The 17,545-nt window shown below is 48.8% G+C and overlaps 4 protein-coding genes across 6 annotated transcripts; 2 read left to right on the top strand and 2 right to left on the bottom strand.

The window, feature by feature from the left end:
- Positions 1–8,286, top strand: LOC117638977 (cytochrome P450 4C1-like). Of its 2 annotated transcripts, none has more exons than XM_034374236.1 (8): positions 1–106; positions 907–1,169; positions 3,384–3,684; positions 3,984–4,128; positions 4,466–4,608; positions 5,667–5,941; positions 6,495–6,656; positions 7,310–8,286. In XM_034374236.1, exons 2-8 carry the CDS (start codon positions 970–972, stop codon positions 7,512–7,514), a joined length of 1,431 nt encoding a protein of 476 aa, XP_034230127.1. In that variant the 5' UTR covers positions 1–106; positions 907–969; the 3' UTR covers positions 7,515–8,286. The 2 variants fall into 2 exon arrangements, with proteins under 2 accessions (XP_034230127.1, XP_034230126.1); XM_034374235.1 differs by having other exon boundaries at positions 776–1,169.
- A 248-nt stretch (positions 8,287–8,534) lies between these two features.
- On the bottom strand, positions 8,535–10,610 carry LOC117639022. Its single transcript, XM_034374335.1, has 4 exons — positions 10,579–10,610; positions 10,030–10,241; positions 9,299–9,582; positions 8,535–8,880 (listed from the first exon to the last, which is right to left on the bottom strand). Exons 2-4 carry the CDS (start codon positions 10,186–10,188, stop codon positions 8,535–8,537), a joined length of 789 nt encoding a protein of 262 aa, XP_034230226.1. The 5' UTR covers positions 10,189–10,241; positions 10,579–10,610.
- Positions 10,611–11,154: 544 nt separating this feature from the next.
- On the top strand, positions 11,155–14,624 carry LOC117638990. Of its 2 annotated transcripts, XR_004587337.1 has the most exons (4): positions 11,155–11,481; positions 11,753–11,858; positions 11,985–12,091; positions 13,755–14,624. XR_004587337.1 is itself a non-coding variant. In XM_034374258.1 (3 exons), exons 2-3 carry the CDS (start codon positions 12,026–12,028, stop codon positions 14,082–14,084), a joined length of 396 nt encoding a protein of 131 aa, XP_034230149.1. In that variant the 5' UTR covers positions 11,183–11,481; positions 11,985–12,025; the 3' UTR covers positions 14,085–14,624. The 2 variants fall into 2 exon arrangements, 1 of the variants encoding a protein (XP_034230149.1); XM_034374258.1 differs by lacking the exon at positions 11,753–11,858 and having other exon boundaries at positions 11,183–11,481.
- Positions 14,625–15,618: 994 nt separating this feature from the next.
- LOC117638989 lies at positions 15,619–17,219 on the bottom strand. The gene is made up of 3 exons (XM_034374256.1): positions 16,920–17,219; positions 16,545–16,771; positions 15,619–16,281 (listed from the first exon to the last, which is right to left on the bottom strand). The coding sequence occupies exons 2-3, from the start codon at positions 16,700–16,702 to the stop codon at positions 16,023–16,025; spliced, it is 417 nt and encodes a 138-aa protein (XP_034230147.1). The 5' UTR covers positions 16,703–16,771; positions 16,920–17,219; the 3' UTR covers positions 15,619–16,022.
- Positions 17,220–17,545: the final 326 nt, after the last annotated feature.

Genomic DNA, 17,545 nt, shown 5'->3' with positions numbered 1-17,545 from the left:
GGTACCTATCCAAGACGCACGCGTCTTCGTAGGTCAGGGCAGTGTCCGTGATAGCCACTCAGTGGAGCTCCACCGCGGCGAGCGTCTCGGCCCGTCAACAAGCACTGTAAGAAATAAAATGGGAACCTATCGTAGCACCTCTGGCAAAAAATACTGCCAAGGTCCCTTTGTAAATGCACGAAGATGTTTCTCGTATAACAGACTCTTCATGAACTGACGATGGACCTTCCCGAATTGACAATGTCATTTCATGTACGAAGCATCTTGGAAAATTGCCGAGAATCGTTTCCAATCACCAAGACTCTTCGTGAACTTACGTAGATGCATTCGGCAAGATTTCAGCCCTTCAGCCAGAGCCCAAGGAAAAAAGAGTCGTGATAAAAAGGTCTTCGTGACTTCGTTCAAGTCTGACCTCTCATGAGCTTACACCGTGATGAAAATCCATAGCCTGCCGCTGCCGCACTGACATTTCTATTGTGATAAGTCTCATAACATTAGAAGCGATAGAAAGGCTAATGTGTTTCCCTCAAATAATAGAAGAAGTTTCTTCGGTTTTCGCCCAGATCATTAAAGGCATGCATAGTTGGTGAAGGCAATATGATAACGCCATTCAAACTCTATTGCACTTATAATCCAATGACTTTGCATGTCGCTATTTTAATTGATTTTGAAATGAGTTGATTATTACACTTGGAATAATGGTGTGACCTTGTAGTGATGATTTCCATCCTCCTCTGGAGGTGCCTTTCTAAATTTCAGAGATTCATTTTTACAGTGAAGCAAGCCGGCATGGCAGCCTTGTCCTGGGTGCTGGCGGTGTGCGCGGCGGGGCTGGCCGCGCTGTGGGCCTTGGCGGGGCTGGTGCGGTACGTGCGCTGGCGAGTGTACTGGCACGGCGTGCTGCAGCCCTTCGGCGGGCCGTGCGTGTCACTGCCCCTGATCGGCACGCTGCACTACATCATCGGGCCCATGGACACCATCTTCGGGCGGGGCCGAGAGATCCTCGCCCGGTACAGCGGCGGCCGCTGCCACTACGTGTCCTTCTGGCTGGGCGAGCGGCCCTTCCTGTTCGTCACGCGCCCCGAGGACGTCGAGTGCCTGCTCAGCTCCTGCAAGCACGTCGTCAAGCCCGAGATCGTGTACGGCCTGGTCAGCCGCTTCTTCGGCAGGTGAGTGGAAGGCAGGAAGGTAGGCGGACAAAGTCCCGGACACGTTTTGAGTTCCAGAGTCTCAAATTCAAACGGGGCTCGAACTGAACGTGTGACCTCCACCAATGGATTCCTCGTTTGGAGAGCAATCCATTGGGGTCACAGGCTCGGTTTAAGTCCTGTCCAGCGACTCTGCACCTCAAAACGCGTTTTGATTTTTGGGGCCCACTGTGCGGCTTCGTATCACGGGTCTCGCACGGGTCGGAAATGCCTGCCTTCTCTCCACCTGTAAGAAATAGATTGGGAATTGTCGAAGACTCCTGGAAAAAATGTTGGCTAATAGACCCTTTCAGTCTTCGCCGAGTGAAGAACAAAAGTAATCAAAAATCCAGGAACCACTAGGAACGTTCCTACTGGTTCCTGGCTTTTTGATTACTTTTGTTCTTCACTCGGCGAAGACTGAAAGGGTCTATTGCCGCATTGTCAATTTACGTTCAATCTTCGTAAAATCCCAAGAATCTTCGTGAATTTGCGATGAATGTTCGTGGCTTTACGAACAGTCTTCGCAAATTACCGAAACCCTTCGAGGTACATTCAGCAACATTTTACCAGAAGTACCTTTGCAGTCCCAAGATTTTTCTAGAGCCTGAGATTTCAGTATAAACGTGGTTCTGCCATTAATGAAAATTTGTCGGTGCGATCGAAATTATTTCTTCTCTCAGATAACACCAGTCTTACTCGTGTGCTGTAATGGCTGTGGCAACGCGTTACGCCGCTGCTCTATCGCCCGATCTGCGTGGCACACAGTGTGGCAGCAGGGGTTAATCGTCCGCTTCCGCACTCTCAGACTCGTACACACCAAATATTATATACAATTTTGTACGAAGTAATTTATCGGCATGATGATAGGTTTGTGTCGTACAGTACTTAGAATCAGCTTGGTATTATAACTGCTCGGCATTTCTTAGTACACAGGGAGAAAAAAGGATAGAAAAAGTATGGAACCTGGTCAACCATTAGCCTGGACCGCCCGTACTTGCCAAAGACGGAATTTCTGTACCTTTTTTCCGCTCCCGTTCATGAGCCCATAAGGAACTTGTACAGACGTTCCTTTCTTCCATATCTTCTTCCGTCCATTTTTTACAGTGTAGGAAATTGGACGTTGGAAGGGTCCGGCATGGCTACTACCGATGGAGCGCCTGAGAGCTAAGGCAACCCACCCGCTAGCCGCGCTGGCTGGCTTGCCGGCGACAAAGACGGCGTGCGTCGACCCTGGCACGCGGGAAGATAGCGCGTCGCTCAGTGCGTACAGTACAGCTTGGCGATGGGGAGGGCATCTCAGAGGCATTGACCACTGTGACCTGGGCACTGCGTCTATGACACTTCCCCAACCCATTTGTCGATTATTAATAGATTCGTCTTTGAAGCAGCAACAAAGTAAGCGAGAGGTCTTTCCACCCACACATAACAACGGGCACAGTCGCTGATTCCCGGCATAGTATTTCTATGAGAGTCTGTGGAGTCTCACAGGTTCAAACACGACTGGAAAGCTATCGTAGGATCTGAAATTAGTGTCACTTCATCAAGAACATAGAAAACCAATTTGTGATACATCTTGCTCTCTGAGGGGTGAGACAGAACTGTCTCACCGAAAAAGGGTGATACTGAAATGTATCTCCGAAAAAAAGGTCGCACACAAATGTATCACCGAAAAACAGTGATATACTTCTAGGAAAACTAGAGTCAATTTCGCTGATGTCTGACCTTTTCTTCTTGTGTACGACACAGGTACGACCTTTTTGTCGGGGATACATTGGCGTACGATTTTTTTTCGGTGATACTTTTGTGTTCGACCTTGTTTTCGGTGATCCGTCGAAAATTGGTGAGATGTCTCACCCTTTGAATTTCAGTAAAGGCTGAATAAAGTACTGTTTTTTTTTTCCTTTTTTGTGTGGATTGAGAGAGTTGATTTCTTTCATACCAATACTTTTTGAGGTCCAAACAGAAAGTTGGGAAAAAATTGAAAAAACGTGAAAAAAGTGCTACTGCTTACTTTAACCCTATAAACTAGAACTCGTTTTCCAATTTGAGGTCGCTCTTCAGCAATATTTTGGTCTGCGAGTGCTAACTGAAAATGATCGTTCAAAAATCTTGAAATCTCCTTTAACAATATATATTTTTTTTCAGTGAAAGAACCTCTGTAAATTCCGGAGATTCATTTTACCAGTGTTGCAGGGGCCTCATCACGATCAACGGTGACGAATGGCGGCACCACCGCCGCGTCCTGACGCCCGCCTTCCACTTCGCCGTGCTCGAGAAGTACTCGGGCATCTTCACACGCCGCGCCGCGCACTTCGCGGCCCAGCTGACGCGCGACGGCCCCTCGGCCTCGGGGGAGAGCTTCGACTTCATGCCGCTCGCCAGCACCTTCGTCACGGACACTGTCCTGGAGACGGCCTTCGGCCTCCAGGGTGGCGAGGAGCACGACGCCGTCGGCCGCAGGGAGTTCATCCACGCCACGCAGAACGCCTTCCAGGTACAGTCTGCAGACTCACTTCGCGTGGCGTCTCGGCCGAGGGGCAGGCGCGTATACAGGGGGGGGCGGGGGGAAGAGATGGGGATGGGGTTTTTGCCCCCCCCCCCCCCCCAAGCCCTTAGATAGCCGCCTGAAAGGTAGGCAAACAGTGCTACTTTGCCCCTGTAAGTAGGCAAAAAGTGCGTACTTTTAACATGTACGGGAAGGACCGAAGACGCTGACATGCATACATGCCTATGCATGTATCACCACTTCACCTATGTTGGACAATGCACCTGACTTTTAACTCGGCTGCGCAGATCATTGCCGATCGCATCATCAAGCCTTGGCTCATGGTGGAGTCCCTGTTCCGGCTGTCTCCGCAGAGCAAGGTGCAGGACGAGTCGGACCGCGTCATCAACAAGTACGCCCAGCTCGTCATCGACCTCAAGCGGCGTCAGATCGGTGAGCACACGCTAAGTGTTTTGCACGTGGTGTTGTATGATTTTAAGACATGTCTTGCAGCATAAACGTGGAATTTGCGCTCTTACTCCACTGGCACTTAAACCTCAACTGTATGCTTAAGAATAATGTTGTGCGCGAAAACAGTTATTCTTCAAATGAAGAATAGTCCAGACCCCCGCTCCCCCCATCCCGATAGGGATAAATCTGGGAGAATGAGCCTGTGTTACGCTTTATTTCAAGCGGAAACTGGTTATGCTTCAAAATCGAGGGTCACAGTACTGTGGTTTATGGTTAAGTTCTGCCAGTGTGTTACTGTCACGACTGGCTTTCCCTGCAGAGGAGCAGCGACGCGGCGCCGCGACGGACGCCGCTGACATCACCGATGATGACGAGGACGGAGTCAGGAGGAAACTGACCTTCCTGGACCTGGTGCTGGGGCAGCAACAGGACGTCCTGTCTGACCAGGAGATCCTCAATGAGGTGAGCTCGAGTGAAACTCACAAACTTGTTGAGAAGATGGGCTCAGATGGTGTACAGTGTGCTCTGCAGCTTATTGTGATCATCGCTCTAGTGTAAATTCGATTATGCACGAGAATCGATATCTCGAGATATCGCGATGCATCCACTGAGAATGAAAAAGTCATGATCAATACCCAATTTTGGGCGAGGTTTACTTTCTCACCCAAATTTGGGCGAGGAAGGGTGTATCAGCTCCCTATATAGCACCATAGTATTATGACCCAAATTTGGGTGAGGAAACTTTCCTCACCCAAATTTGGGCGAGGAAAATTTCCTCGCCCAAATTTGGGTAATAAAGAATTCCTCACCCAAAATTTTAGTCATGATCATGACTCTTTCATTCTCAGTGTCGATGTTCCCTGCCTGAGAGGAGAACCAACCGGAAGCGTTCGTTAAAAGGCAAAATTACAAATCGTCAGAGGACAATTCATGTAACGATCAGCGACTGACACATCAATCTAGCTTTGTAAAGAACGAGTCCCTCCCATGTGATATCAATTCTTTGATGTCTTTCCTTCTTGTTTGCAATATTCTGATTTATATTGTAGAAATAAGCGATGATTGTTCCGTTACACAAAATTCATTGCATCTGAGGAGCAATAGATTCGTGGGAGTCACATTCTGGATAATATCACACCTTTTGTGCAACTTATATAACAGTGCACTCAAGTGGACTTGAAAACCTGTTTGAGGGTAGCGTACCCTCCAGGTGCTAGCCCTGACTTTCCCCCGACCTGCAAGGTCGGTTCTTGTTGCCCAGTTCCCAGTTGCTCGATGCCAAGTGGTTCAATGTGCACAAATTGGAATTGCATAAAATCCGCTGTATGATATAATCTGGGAATGAACCAAGGTACCTCTGAGGGAAAAAAGTTAGTGAAGGTTAATGAAGGGAAACACACTGTTTGCTTTCAAACAAGGAGCGGATCACGAATTGACGAAAGTTCCTTTGGCAACATTTTCTGCCAGTAGTCTTCAGCAAAATATAGGGAGGTTTCTGTTTCACAGAGTTGCTCTTGCAGGTGCGCACCCTGATCGCGGTGCAGCAGACGTCCGCGTCGACGCTCAGCTTCATCGCGGTGTGCTTGGCCTTGCACCCGGACGTGCAGCAGCGCGCGCGAGAGGAGGTGCTCTCCGTCGACGCGGAGGAGGGCCTGACGCCGCTGGAGCGGCTCAACCGCCTCAAGTACGTGGAGCGGGTCATCAAGGAGACCCTCAGGCTGTACCCCATCACGCCCCTCTTGGCCAGGTCGCTGAGCGAGGAGCTGGTGCTGACCAACGCGCTCACCGCCAAAGGGTGAGTCCGTGGCCGGCGCAGCATGTTTCCAAGGAGGTGGTGTCGTCAAATTCGGTTACTTGCGCGCATGCTTAAAACCGTACGGTGTATTTTGAGCATGTGTAAGGTAGAAACTTTTAAGTTTGTAATACGAAGATATTGTTCGTAAATTACGAACTATGTCCTTGGAAGCTTACGTATGCTCAAAAATACTTTGTTATATAAAGCCACTTTATTTCCTAAGGCTTAAATAGTGTACAGCGTGCCGACATAGAAGTGCTTTTCGTACGTCTTCCAGCTAGTGCATGCTCGGCAGGCATGCGCTAGGCAGAGCGTGCTTTCACGCATGTTCCAGCCAGCCATACAGTGAAAACTTGTTGTCACTCGAAAATGGTGTGGATTTAGGACGGACGTTCGAGAAAAAGGCGCTTTTTACATCATATGCAGTGAGGATAGTTCTGAATTGACAGTGGCGGTTAGGATCAAAATCAAGTGCGACCAAATTTTTGTGGAGCTTTGGATTCGTAGATTATTTGATGCGGCCCAGTCTCAGGATCTTCCCTGTTCCCCGCAGGCCGGGCCCCGCCACGCTGCCGGCGGGTCTGGCCGTCACGCTGTTCGTCTTCCAGACGCACCGCGACCCCAAGCACTGGCCGCAGCCGGAGCGCTTCGACCCGGACCGCTTCCTGCCCGAGCGCAGCGTGGGCCGCCACCCCTACGCCTACGTACCCTTCAGGTGGGGAACACCCATTTGAGCTATTTTTCAAAGTGTCTATATGTAGTTTACAATTTTATGGTTTATTTATTCATACCCGAGAAACAGACAAGGATCATTATGACGTCAAAGTAAGCTAAAATTGGTCAAATTATGTCAAGCTCGCTTCATCAACCCTCATAACCCGCGAATTTGATTATATTTTGTGTCAAATTTTCATTAGACACCATTTTTATTTGACGTGCAGTTGATGTCAAGAATCGCTAACTTTGACCGTGGCAGTGAAGTAATGTCAACATCATTTGTCATGATGGTGACCTTTCCGTCTTCCTTGTAGCAGTCATGTTTTCATTTAAAACGCATACCTACCTCAAAGTGATCAATTTTGTCTTGAGATATATTCCTTTTGAGTGTGAAACTTAGCCAAGTACTTATAAAGTACCTATTAAAATCAAAAGCAACTCTGTTAACGTTCGGTGCACACGTTTTCTAGAGTGGTAATGGAGCCATAGATCCAGTGTGTTCTCTGGGTATAAGATACTTAATACATGTTCCCTCTTTACCTTGTCGTCTAGTCTTTTTGGAATAGATTCCCCGTTTGGCTGGAAATGAGTCAGAAAAGCGAAAATAAAAAGTCAAAACCCCATTTAATCTTCTTTTTTTCTTTCACGTAGCGCGGGTCCGCGCAACTGCATCGGCCAGCGCTACGCCATGCTACAGATGAAGGCCGTGGTGGCGGCCCTGCTGCGCACCGCGGTGCTCAGCCCGGGCAACGGCTGCGAGAAGCAGGATGAGCTGGACCTCAACACCAACACGTTCCTCTACATCAAGGGCGGCTTCAACGTCAAGCTCAGGAGGCTGCGCGAGCACGGCTGCTAGGTGTGGCCGCCGCGGTGCCGCGGTCAAGGAAGGTGTACGCCAGACCGTGTCTTGTCACAGGCTTCGGGATGCTACGCCAGGTACGACAGTCCACGCCTGGCGTTCGCACCTATCTTTGGCCTGCGGCGCTTCCTGCTTGCCTTCGGCAAGCCGTCACAGAATTTTATGTTGAAGCAATGAATGGAGCACTCCGTGATGAAGAATTCAATAAGGGTTCATGATCGAAAATAGCAATATTTGACTTGCAACAGCAACTCATTGCAACCGAGGCCCTGCAATGGCGCAAGACGAGTCCGTGGCACCCATTGCCACGACTCAAAAAGTTGGGCTCGAGGACCCCTTTTCCGACCCCTCGTTCAAAGGGCTTGCCGAGACCTGCCAGCGAATTTATGATAATATTAGCGTATTTTGGTTCAAATTTGGACACTATACACAAATTTGCGACGCCCCAACGGTGAAAGGGGGGCGGGGATGTTCCATTTCAGGGGGGCGTTGGCCCCTCCTGCACCCCACCGTCGATGAAACCAGGAACCGTTGTTGCCGTGTATACCTCGTGTTACCATCGTTAATTCTAACAATTGCAAACATGCGTCTGGTAATGACTTGAAGTCAGTAAGGCAGCACAGCACACAGAAGTGTGTACTTCTTATTGTTGTGTGTTACAATGTTGGTACCTACTAGCGCCATCTACCGACTACACCTGTAACCCTTTCCACTCTGTTCTCTGTAATCCTCATTCATCTGGAAATCATTAAAGAGTTAACATCACAGATCTCGCTCTCTCTCTAAATGAGTAAATCAAAGAACCATCAATACCAATCTACAAAGCTTCTGTTAAGAGGTACATACAGAATTCTGTCTAACGAAGCTTTCCTTTGAATAATAAATAACGCAGTGCAGGATTATATTACAATACAAATCTCTAAAAATGTTTCGTACGACCAACTGCACCGTGTTTCCTAATAATCCAAAAGTAAGTTCTGTAATGTAAGGCGCGTGCCCCGTGCAGGCTTTTGTTTATTAAGACAAAGAAAAATCCTTAGCACATCCGTTTGAGTGTGAGAGAGTGCCCCATGCTTCCATGCTTGTCTTTCTTTTGGGTTTCCTTTTTCGTCTGGCCGTTTTGCCGCGACGGCGTGCCGCGGTTGCGGACGTGGCTGGTCGAGGCGTTGGGGTGCAGCAGCGTTCGTGCAGCAGCATCAAGAAGGCGGAGACGAGGCCGAGGAGGAGCAGGGCGTGCGCGGGGAAGATGGGGTCCAGCCCCACGGCCGTCAAGGCCCTCCTCGCCCCTTTGCAGGACGGCTTCGGCGCGGACCACCGCCTCCTGTTGCGATCGCGCAGGCCCCGCTCCAGCATCAGGACGTACCTGTCGGCACGGTAGTCCCGGGTAAAATTCCAAAGAAGCTCTGGCCCGGTAGAACAAAACAGGGACAGTTTTTATGGGAAATTGACGTGTCCACACGGTAAAAACTGTTCCTGGTTTTCCCAGGAACTCCCTGGAAATCGCCTATGCCTTCACCATTGGCTTCCTGGGAAAACCAGGTTCCGTTTATAACCGTGCGAGGGACGAGAACGCCGTTCCAGACGCATAACTTTTATGGATTTGGTATACCAGCGAGGCAGTTGAAAGATAAGCGCAAGAATACTGCAAATCTAAGTGCGGGAAAGTCTCGCACTATGTGGTGTAAGTCACACCAATGTCTCTTACAGTCTGTCCATTGCCACTGTCCCAAATATAGTCAGGACACACTTCGATTTCCATCGTGCTGAGGTGCCCCCCTTACCCCCGGCTGAAGAGCTCTTTGAAGGGAGACTCCTTGGGGATGGGCGCTGCGTTGCCGTTGCCGGCAGCCAGCTCCACTTCGGACAGGCTGCACTTCTCCTCGACGCTGAACGTGTTCTCGATGGGCGGGTAGAGGGTCGACGCCTCCGAGCCGAAGGCGAAGCCACCGCGCCGCACGCGGACCACGCCCTCGGCCGCCGAGAAGAAGGCGCCCTCGGGCCGGTCCTTCCAGGCGGGGAGGATCTTGCGCTTGTACATGCCGGACGTCAGCGGGTCGGTGGAGTTCTGGACATGGTAAGGTTAGGTTTTTCATCGAGACTTTCAAAACGTGTTGGCGTACACTCAAATGCCAAAGCACTTTTCGTCCAGAACTATTGCCATGTGGAAATGGAAGTTATGTACAAATTTGTGCAGAAAATGGCTACCATTTCACTTATACTTCAGCTCGACATGGACATGTTGTCCCTAATTTATGTCTTACGAAGGAGTTTCTCATACTGCGAAGGACATGGTGCAAGCATAATACGAAGATAATAGTTTCCCTTTGTATTACGAAGGTTTTTCTCTGTATCTTGCAATGAAAATACTCGTTCGTGTTACGAAGAAATATTGCTTGGCAGTGTGCTTGCGCCGAATTCACTGGAACATTGCTTATATTTCCATTGTAAGGCGTGTGCATGGCAGCCATAGGCAATCGTAATGGACAAACGTACACTTCGTGTGTAAACACACCTGAAACACGGCCCTGTTGTACACGAACTCCTCGAGGCCCACTGTGAGCGGGCTGCTCATCAGGTCCTGAACGGAGCGGATAGTCCGGGGGATGGGCTTCAGCAGCGTGGAGACGATGGCCGAGGTGTAGAAGCTCTGCAGCATGATGCCCAGCAACATGCTCACCAGAAGGAGGCACCGACCCGACACCAGTCGGCTGCCCAGCACGCTGCCTGCAACGGATGGCGATCAGAGTTTCGCGGAGTCACGAAGCCGCAATGACATAGCAACTGGACGCACACAGTTATAAGGCTATACACCACTAATTTGAGCGCAATTTGAGCGCTCAAATGGTCATAGGTGCATCGTTTGAGCGTCAAAACTAAAGCCTCCGTCGTAGACACGGTCGCGGCTTGTCGGAGGACAAGCTCCAGCTAGGAAGTAAAGCCCTCCAATGAAAAAATTTGTTGAAACTTAATGACAAAATTGTGGATATCATTTTCATCACTTGCAAAATTTGCAAGTGATTTAATTATGACAATGTAGTTTTATCGACGCTCTTACACTTACTGCGTGCATGAGCGTGACATATGACATCCAATGCTTTGATGATGTCCTTCGAAGGAATTATCCTTGAAATCGGCATCAAGTAACAACCAAAATTTTCAATGTCAGTAATTTTTTTTCACGTGGCCTGCTGTTTTCTAGCCCCAAGGCTTTTCGTTTCCGTCTCGGCACTTCCGAACTAGAGACTTAAGGACTCTATTCGGGCCCTGACGACGCCACCCCTTGCGACGTCCCGCGGACCTGCGGTTGGGAGCAGCCCTGAGCCAAGCAGGGGCCCATCACGAAAACTTTACTGTGCATAGCTTCCGCAAAGAGAACTAAAAATAGCACTTGAAGTTTGTTCCTACGCGTCTATTTTTAGACCGCCTGCTCACCCACACAGCTGAAGACGGAATCAGAGTCATCCGGGAACCCAGCGGCAATGTGGTCTGCCTCACGTCATAATGTTTGGCTCGCGATTGCCGTCGGTGACGCATCGCCTTGGAGAGGCTCGCCGAAGCAGTGGGAAAGCGCCAGTTCCCCACACTTGGAAGCGCAGAGTTTGCAGTCTCCGCACTTCAAGTGTGATGAAGCTCCCAGAGCCCCCACCTCTCGGCATGGTGCAAACGTGGAGAACTCCACACTTGAAGCGTAGGGACTTGCACTCTGCCGTTCCAAGGTGACTGCAAATTTCGCAGTGTATTGGCTTATCTACGGTTAGATAAGGCTCGTCAATGTTTCAGCACCGGCCCGTGCTGGTTATAACAAGCAGACTGGACGCTCGCACTGGTCGGCATCGACGTTTAAAGCCCTTGGACAGCTGACTGTTGACCGTGAAGCGTAGAAATACGCACATCTTACAGACATCTGCTACACCAGAGTCATCGGGAGAACACACTTCAAATCCTGTTGTTCGGCCACAGTGCGGTAAGTACCTTCGTAAATGTATGGGCGATTCCGCGCGTACAGTATAAACCTGCCTACTTTAGTACACACATACTCATGCATGCTTGGTGTCGTATTAGCTTGCTACGCATATGCATTTGTCTGTGTGTACTTCCCAAGAAAAATGCAGCAGGTGTGTACTTGGCGAAATATGCGTTTTTACGTCAGTACAAGCATGCATTTGTAAGTGAGTACGTAGTTAAGTGAGTACGTAGTTAACAGTTGGTGTGTTCCTTTTGTGTCCCCACCCCAGAGCAAACAAATGCGAGTGAAGTCCATTTCTGCACTCACGAATCTTGTTCAGCTGTAGACTCGTTCCCCAAAGTATAAGGAGTTGAAAAGTAATAATTTGACTCAAGGTGAGGCTTGAAAAGGTTCGTTTTTTAAGTTCTTCCATGTCCATTTGCCCCATACACGAATCTGCGGCTCTGTATCTGTAATCTGCTGTAAATTGTTAAACATTCTACCTATTTTCTTGTTTTCAGAACGTGTGCTGCATCCGTGAACTTCCAAGCGTAACGTCAAAATGACACACAATGATGCGGGTTGCCTTTTATGCCTTCTGTGCCTCGGACTGTGCTCTTGTTGCATGGTAAGTTCACATCATTCTTTCCAGCATGATTCGCGCGCGAAGGCTATGTCGAGGGGTCCTATTCAAAAGATCTTATCTGGGCGTTCCCCCCAAGACAATCTTATCTTAAACGCAGGTGAATTTCACATAGTTTGATCATTTGATACAGCTACATATCAATGAAATTTGTGAGTATGTTCAAGTAAATCTAAAGATGGAAGATGACAGAAACCAAAAGTGCATGTGGAAATATGTGGAATACAGTGGTCTAGCAAAATTCCTATACATGTATAGGAAATACCAATATTCCGATACATGCATAGGAATTTTCCGATTTGCATAGGTTTTTTGCTATACGGACCGAAAATGTATAGGAAAATTCCTATACGTGTGTAGCAACTGCCATAAGTCCTATTCATGTATAGGAATTTTGCAATACGTGTATAGCAATAGGGCCAACTGATCAGGAGAGCTTTGTTAGAAAATGTTAAAACTACGATTGAAATCCTTGTGACCTGTTCAAATATTGGTAATCAATGCGAGTATTAATTCACATGTGACAAAAGTCGCGAAGCTGCTTCTTTGCCGATAATCCGGATTATCCGCTAGATGGCGCTAGTGTCGTTTTCACGGACTTACTTCTCGGTGGGTGCTGCGGTTGGGAATTTCGTTGGGTGACGAGGCAGGCGCTCTCCCGATATGAAAGGAAGTCGCACAACGTTCCGACTTTAACCACAATTTTTGACTAAGACTTGTCCTCGCTCGTTTGAAGAGGACAGTTGGAGGCGTCGGACTACGCCACATTGGTGAACCGTCTCACCGAACGACAGGCATTACGAGTTACCAGCGAGAACTTTGACCTTCGCGTACAATATCTGCCACGATTCAGTCTCGCGGCCTGCCTGATTTGCATTTTTTTCCCTCCATCGGAGAAATTCTACACATGCATTGAAATTTTGCAATACCGATGTATAGGAAAAATCCTGTACAACAGATAGGACAACGCCTATACACGTATGGTCATAATGCCATACCGATGTATAGGAAAATTGCCATACACGTGTGTGGTAATATTCCTATACATGTATATGTGAATTGTTTCACATACATGTATAGGAATTTGACTACAAAAATTTTTTACAGTGTATATTTCGCTTACCGTCGTATTTATTCTGACGATTCAAAATGAGTGAAATTTGCAGGCCTTTAAGATAAGACTGTCTTGGGAGGAACGCCCAGATAAGATCTTTTGAATAGGACCCCTCGATGTCATCAAACTCTTACGTAACTGGAAATGTTGCGATACCGATTGTCGAGCTAGTCACGTAGAGTCACGCCCTTTTCATTTTTCGAGATAGGAATGCCATGTAAAAAAAACATTACGGAAATGAAGTTTCAAAATTTTGAAGAAACATGACTGTACGGGGGCGAGGAGCTGTTCATGGTCACATGTAATACCATTTTAAAACTCACCAATACAATACGCAGAAATCCATCGCCAATATTTGAATTATTAAAATTCTGCAAGGGATGGTGGTGCACCTGGTTTCACTTGAACGCCTGCGGCTATTGCACGCTTGCACGGCTAACAAAGTTAGGCGTGACTAGCTACAATTACAGTATACTGGCATGACAGAGGCGGTAAGAGTGGGGCAAAAGTTAACTTTTCTCCTCTGACCCGCAGGAAATGCAGCAAGAGATAGAGAGAGATGCGAAGACCAAGAAGATGCAGAAGCAAGTGGACGAGCTCGTCGCGTACAAGGTGAGAACCGAGCAGGAAGCGGCGGAGCGGCGCGCGGCGGAGCGGCGAGCGGCGGCGGAAGTAGTGTCAGCGCAGCCCCGGGTAGACGTCGCCCAGGCCATGCCCCCGCCCCCTTACAGCCCCCGCGAGGCGCCCCCCTACGACTCGGATATTCAGCCCTACTACGAGTACGAACGCACCAGCGCACCCTCAGCCCCACCCGCGCCCGCGCCAGAAAAACTGCAAGAGAAGGATACAAAGACCATGTCCTAAAGGAGGTGTTGAAGAGAATGAGAAATTGCTAGCGGAGGTGGAGGAACCCGTTCTCCATCGAGGGACAATAACTGTCTTCTGTGAATGGCCTCAAAAAGCGTTACGTATTTTATGGATGGCCTCCAAGGTGTTTCGGTCTCGCTGGCTAACCTTACCTGACTGTGTCTCTGACGCTTTTGCTTTGGACAATAATTACAAATTCTGATGCGTGTGCGCATGTTTTTTCTTGCACTGACAAGTCTCTAAAGTACAAAGTATTTTCCTCTTTCGCGAGCTGGAGCGAATCGTTACAGACGAATAGGGTGCAGTGTTGTCCGGATTCCGTGGCACGGATTCCGTCGCTAGTGTGCAGAATGGGTTTGCCGTTGGCAGTTTTGATGCAAAAACCACCACGGATCTATTTACCTATCGGTTTCTGCGATTCGGGGCTCTCCGACCACAACTGATTCTACAATTTAGATTAACTGTGCATGATTTAAGGGGCATTTTTGATCATAAATGTATTTTACATTTTTAATAAAGGAAACAATTTTAGAGCAATGTTTGAAAAGAGAAGTCTCCCCTGAACCTCGTAACGCGTCTTACTTACACCCAAATGATTGTTGATACATTCACCCGTTTTCTTGCTTTGGTTTTGGGGGGGAACACTCAGCCTTTTACTAACTGCTATTGAGACCTATTTCTTTTAGCAACCATGATAATAAGTATTTTCCTAAGTAGTAATTAGAAATTGCTAGTTACTGTACTTATTTTTGTGTTTTAAATGAATTAAAAAGAAATTTATAGGTATTTAACAAGGAAACACTAGGTATTATAGTAGATGCTTTCACAGTGCGTCTGCCAATGAGAAGCACCCAGTAAAGGGCTAAGAGTGAGTGCCTGCACACTGAATACATTCATTCCAGGGGCGTGACATCAAAACGAGCGTGAAAAAAATGCCACGCTACGTCTTGAGAGCACTGTGTCACATTTGTTCGAATGTGAATAGCTCCGTTCACACGAACGTGACACAATGCTTAAACAAGCGTGACATGTATGTGCACAGTAAATGTCTTTCGGTGAAAGGCTGCACCAACATAATATGGTGGAGATTTTCTCCATAATACCAACGAAATTCGTCAAAATCTCTATAAGGTGCAGTGAATTCTCAATGGTATGTTACGAAGTGAGCTGCACCACCATAATATGGAACATTTTCATCATAATGTGGAGAATCTTCACTGTACAACATTTAGAGTGTGACGCCCCTGTGATACCTTGCTGGCTGAGGATGCCGACCACCACCACGGCGGCCTCGGCGTAGTTCCCGCTGCCCCCAGCCTCGCAGCGCCGCACCGCCGCCAGGAGCACCACGGCCACCGCCGCCACCGCGGCCACCGCCAGCCACGACGACGTGGCGAAGGGCTCGGCCAGCGCCTTGTACGGCATCAGCATTTGCGGGTGTCGGAACACGAAGCACAGCCTGCCTTGCGACAAGGCGCGCTTAAAATCCATCACCACAATCTCAATACCTTACAAACTAGTGGTAAAGGAAGGACCAAACTAAGACTTGGCTAAAATAAAAGTTTTGTAGCTCGTCTAATACGTTTTCAGTGGCTAAAAGAAAACATCCGAACCAATGTGCCCCACTCTCCCCTACAGCTTGCAAGCCTAGCACTCTCTGTGCTTTAAAGTGTGGACCAAAATTTCTCACATTTCAAAGCGTGGATCAAGCTACACCCTAGTCCACGATTAAAGCGTAGACCTGGCGAGAGGTCCACCTGCTGAGAGGTGTACACACGATAACTAATTCTCAAAAAAAAAACCTCTACAATTTTACTTAGCTGGGAGCATTTTTTGCCTATAATCATACGAAAAACACCCAAACATCGATAGGAACAGCGAAACTATCCAGTTTTGATATGTGGTTATCAGTGATATCTGGACAAGTACACACGATTACCAGAGTGAGGCACCCCTCGGGACCTGGTCCACACTTGGATTAGCAGTGTATAGATGCCACTTGGTTCCCCCTTGAGCCCACCGAAACTGCCAGGTCTGCACAGTGTAGTCCACGGCGTTGAGGCGCGGCAGTGTGAGGATGGCGGGCGTGATGCTGAAGTCGGCCTCCCCGCGCTGCAGCATGCCCAGCATGCCGTCGAAGCTGCCGTCCGCCTGCACGCTGAAGCCCCACGTCGGCGTCACCAACATCTCGTACCTGCGAGCACCGGGGCAAAATTCTTGATAGGAGCTGAAGTGTGTACTGAGTACACAGAAGAAGTACGCAAAGTACGTAAAAAAAGGACAGGACGTCCGTACTTGTCTCAAGAACTCATGTAATCGGGTACGGGAAAAAGGTACAGAAGTTCCGTAGTAGTAGGACAGGTACTGACGAAGCAAATTATTGACTCAGACGTATTCCGTGCTTATTCTGTACTTTTTTCTCGCCTTCGCAAATTCTAACTTTGATGTGTCACCTACGTAAAGTTGTACATCTCCGCCAGGTGGACTGCCAGGCTGTACCCGAAGCGGGATTGCGTGTCCAAGTTGATGTTGCTATTGTCTTCAAGCGCTCGCCGTATCGCGCCTTGATCGCCGTCGACAGTGGAGTGGTGCATCTGGAAAGGTGCGCACGCCATCAGCTCGAAGTGAGACGCGGGAGACTTCAGCAAAGAACGATTCGCCACCACTGGACAGAGGGAGAAGTGCTGGCGGCAATAAACGCAACTCATTACGAGTCTGAGAAAGTACAGAGAAAAAGTGGCTTTATAATATGTTTGCACAATTTTTTTTTGTTTTGTAGAAAAACAGGGCTCGTTTCCTTCGCAAGACTACGAGAGTGTAGGTTCTAATCACCACGACGGCGGCGCGCAGCGTGCTTCCCTGGAGGTCCCAGCGAGCGGACGGCGGGCGCCCTGCCTCCAGGAGCGGTGGAATGCTCAAGCCGCAGTCCCGCCGCCACCAGCCAGCGGGCCGGCGCAGGAGCGGGCCGCCGGGCTGCACCTTGGGGAGAGACGAGAACCGACGGAAGGCTCATAATATTCTAAAACTAAATTATCCAACCAATCCCAATCAAACTTTGCGGGCTCGTGGACTGATCTTACTCTACTCGCGACAGATGTTACCCTACTCTCATCAGATCTTATTCTCAAACCAAATGGTCGCTTCGCTCAGAAAATATGGTGCCGTAAGACATGTAGAGTGTAGGCGAAAAGCTATACCTTGCCCCTGTAAGTCGGTAGTAACAGCCCCCCCCCCCCCTCCCGAAAGCTCGCTTCCGCCACTGTAAAGTGCTACTTTCACCGAGGGTTTGCTAATCTTAGTACCGGTATCCGTCGCCCATAGTCTCAACCTCGGTCTCAACACAAGTGTCAACATTCATTGAGGGACAAACGAGAACTTCCATCACCGTCGTGGTGACCGACCTTGTGCAAGTCCAGCAGGTCCGCCGTCTCCCCATCCTGAGCCGCGCTGGCGAGCGT

Source organism: Thrips palmi, unplaced genomic scaffold (genome assembly GCF_012932325.1).
Source record: "Thrips palmi isolate BJ-2018 unplaced genomic scaffold, TpBJ-2018v1 HiC_scaffold_10, whole genome shotgun sequence".
Lineage (NCBI taxonomy): Eukaryota > Metazoa > Arthropoda > Insecta > Thysanoptera > Thripidae > Thrips > Thrips palmi.
This window is presented reverse-complemented; position numbering and strand designations above follow the sequence as displayed.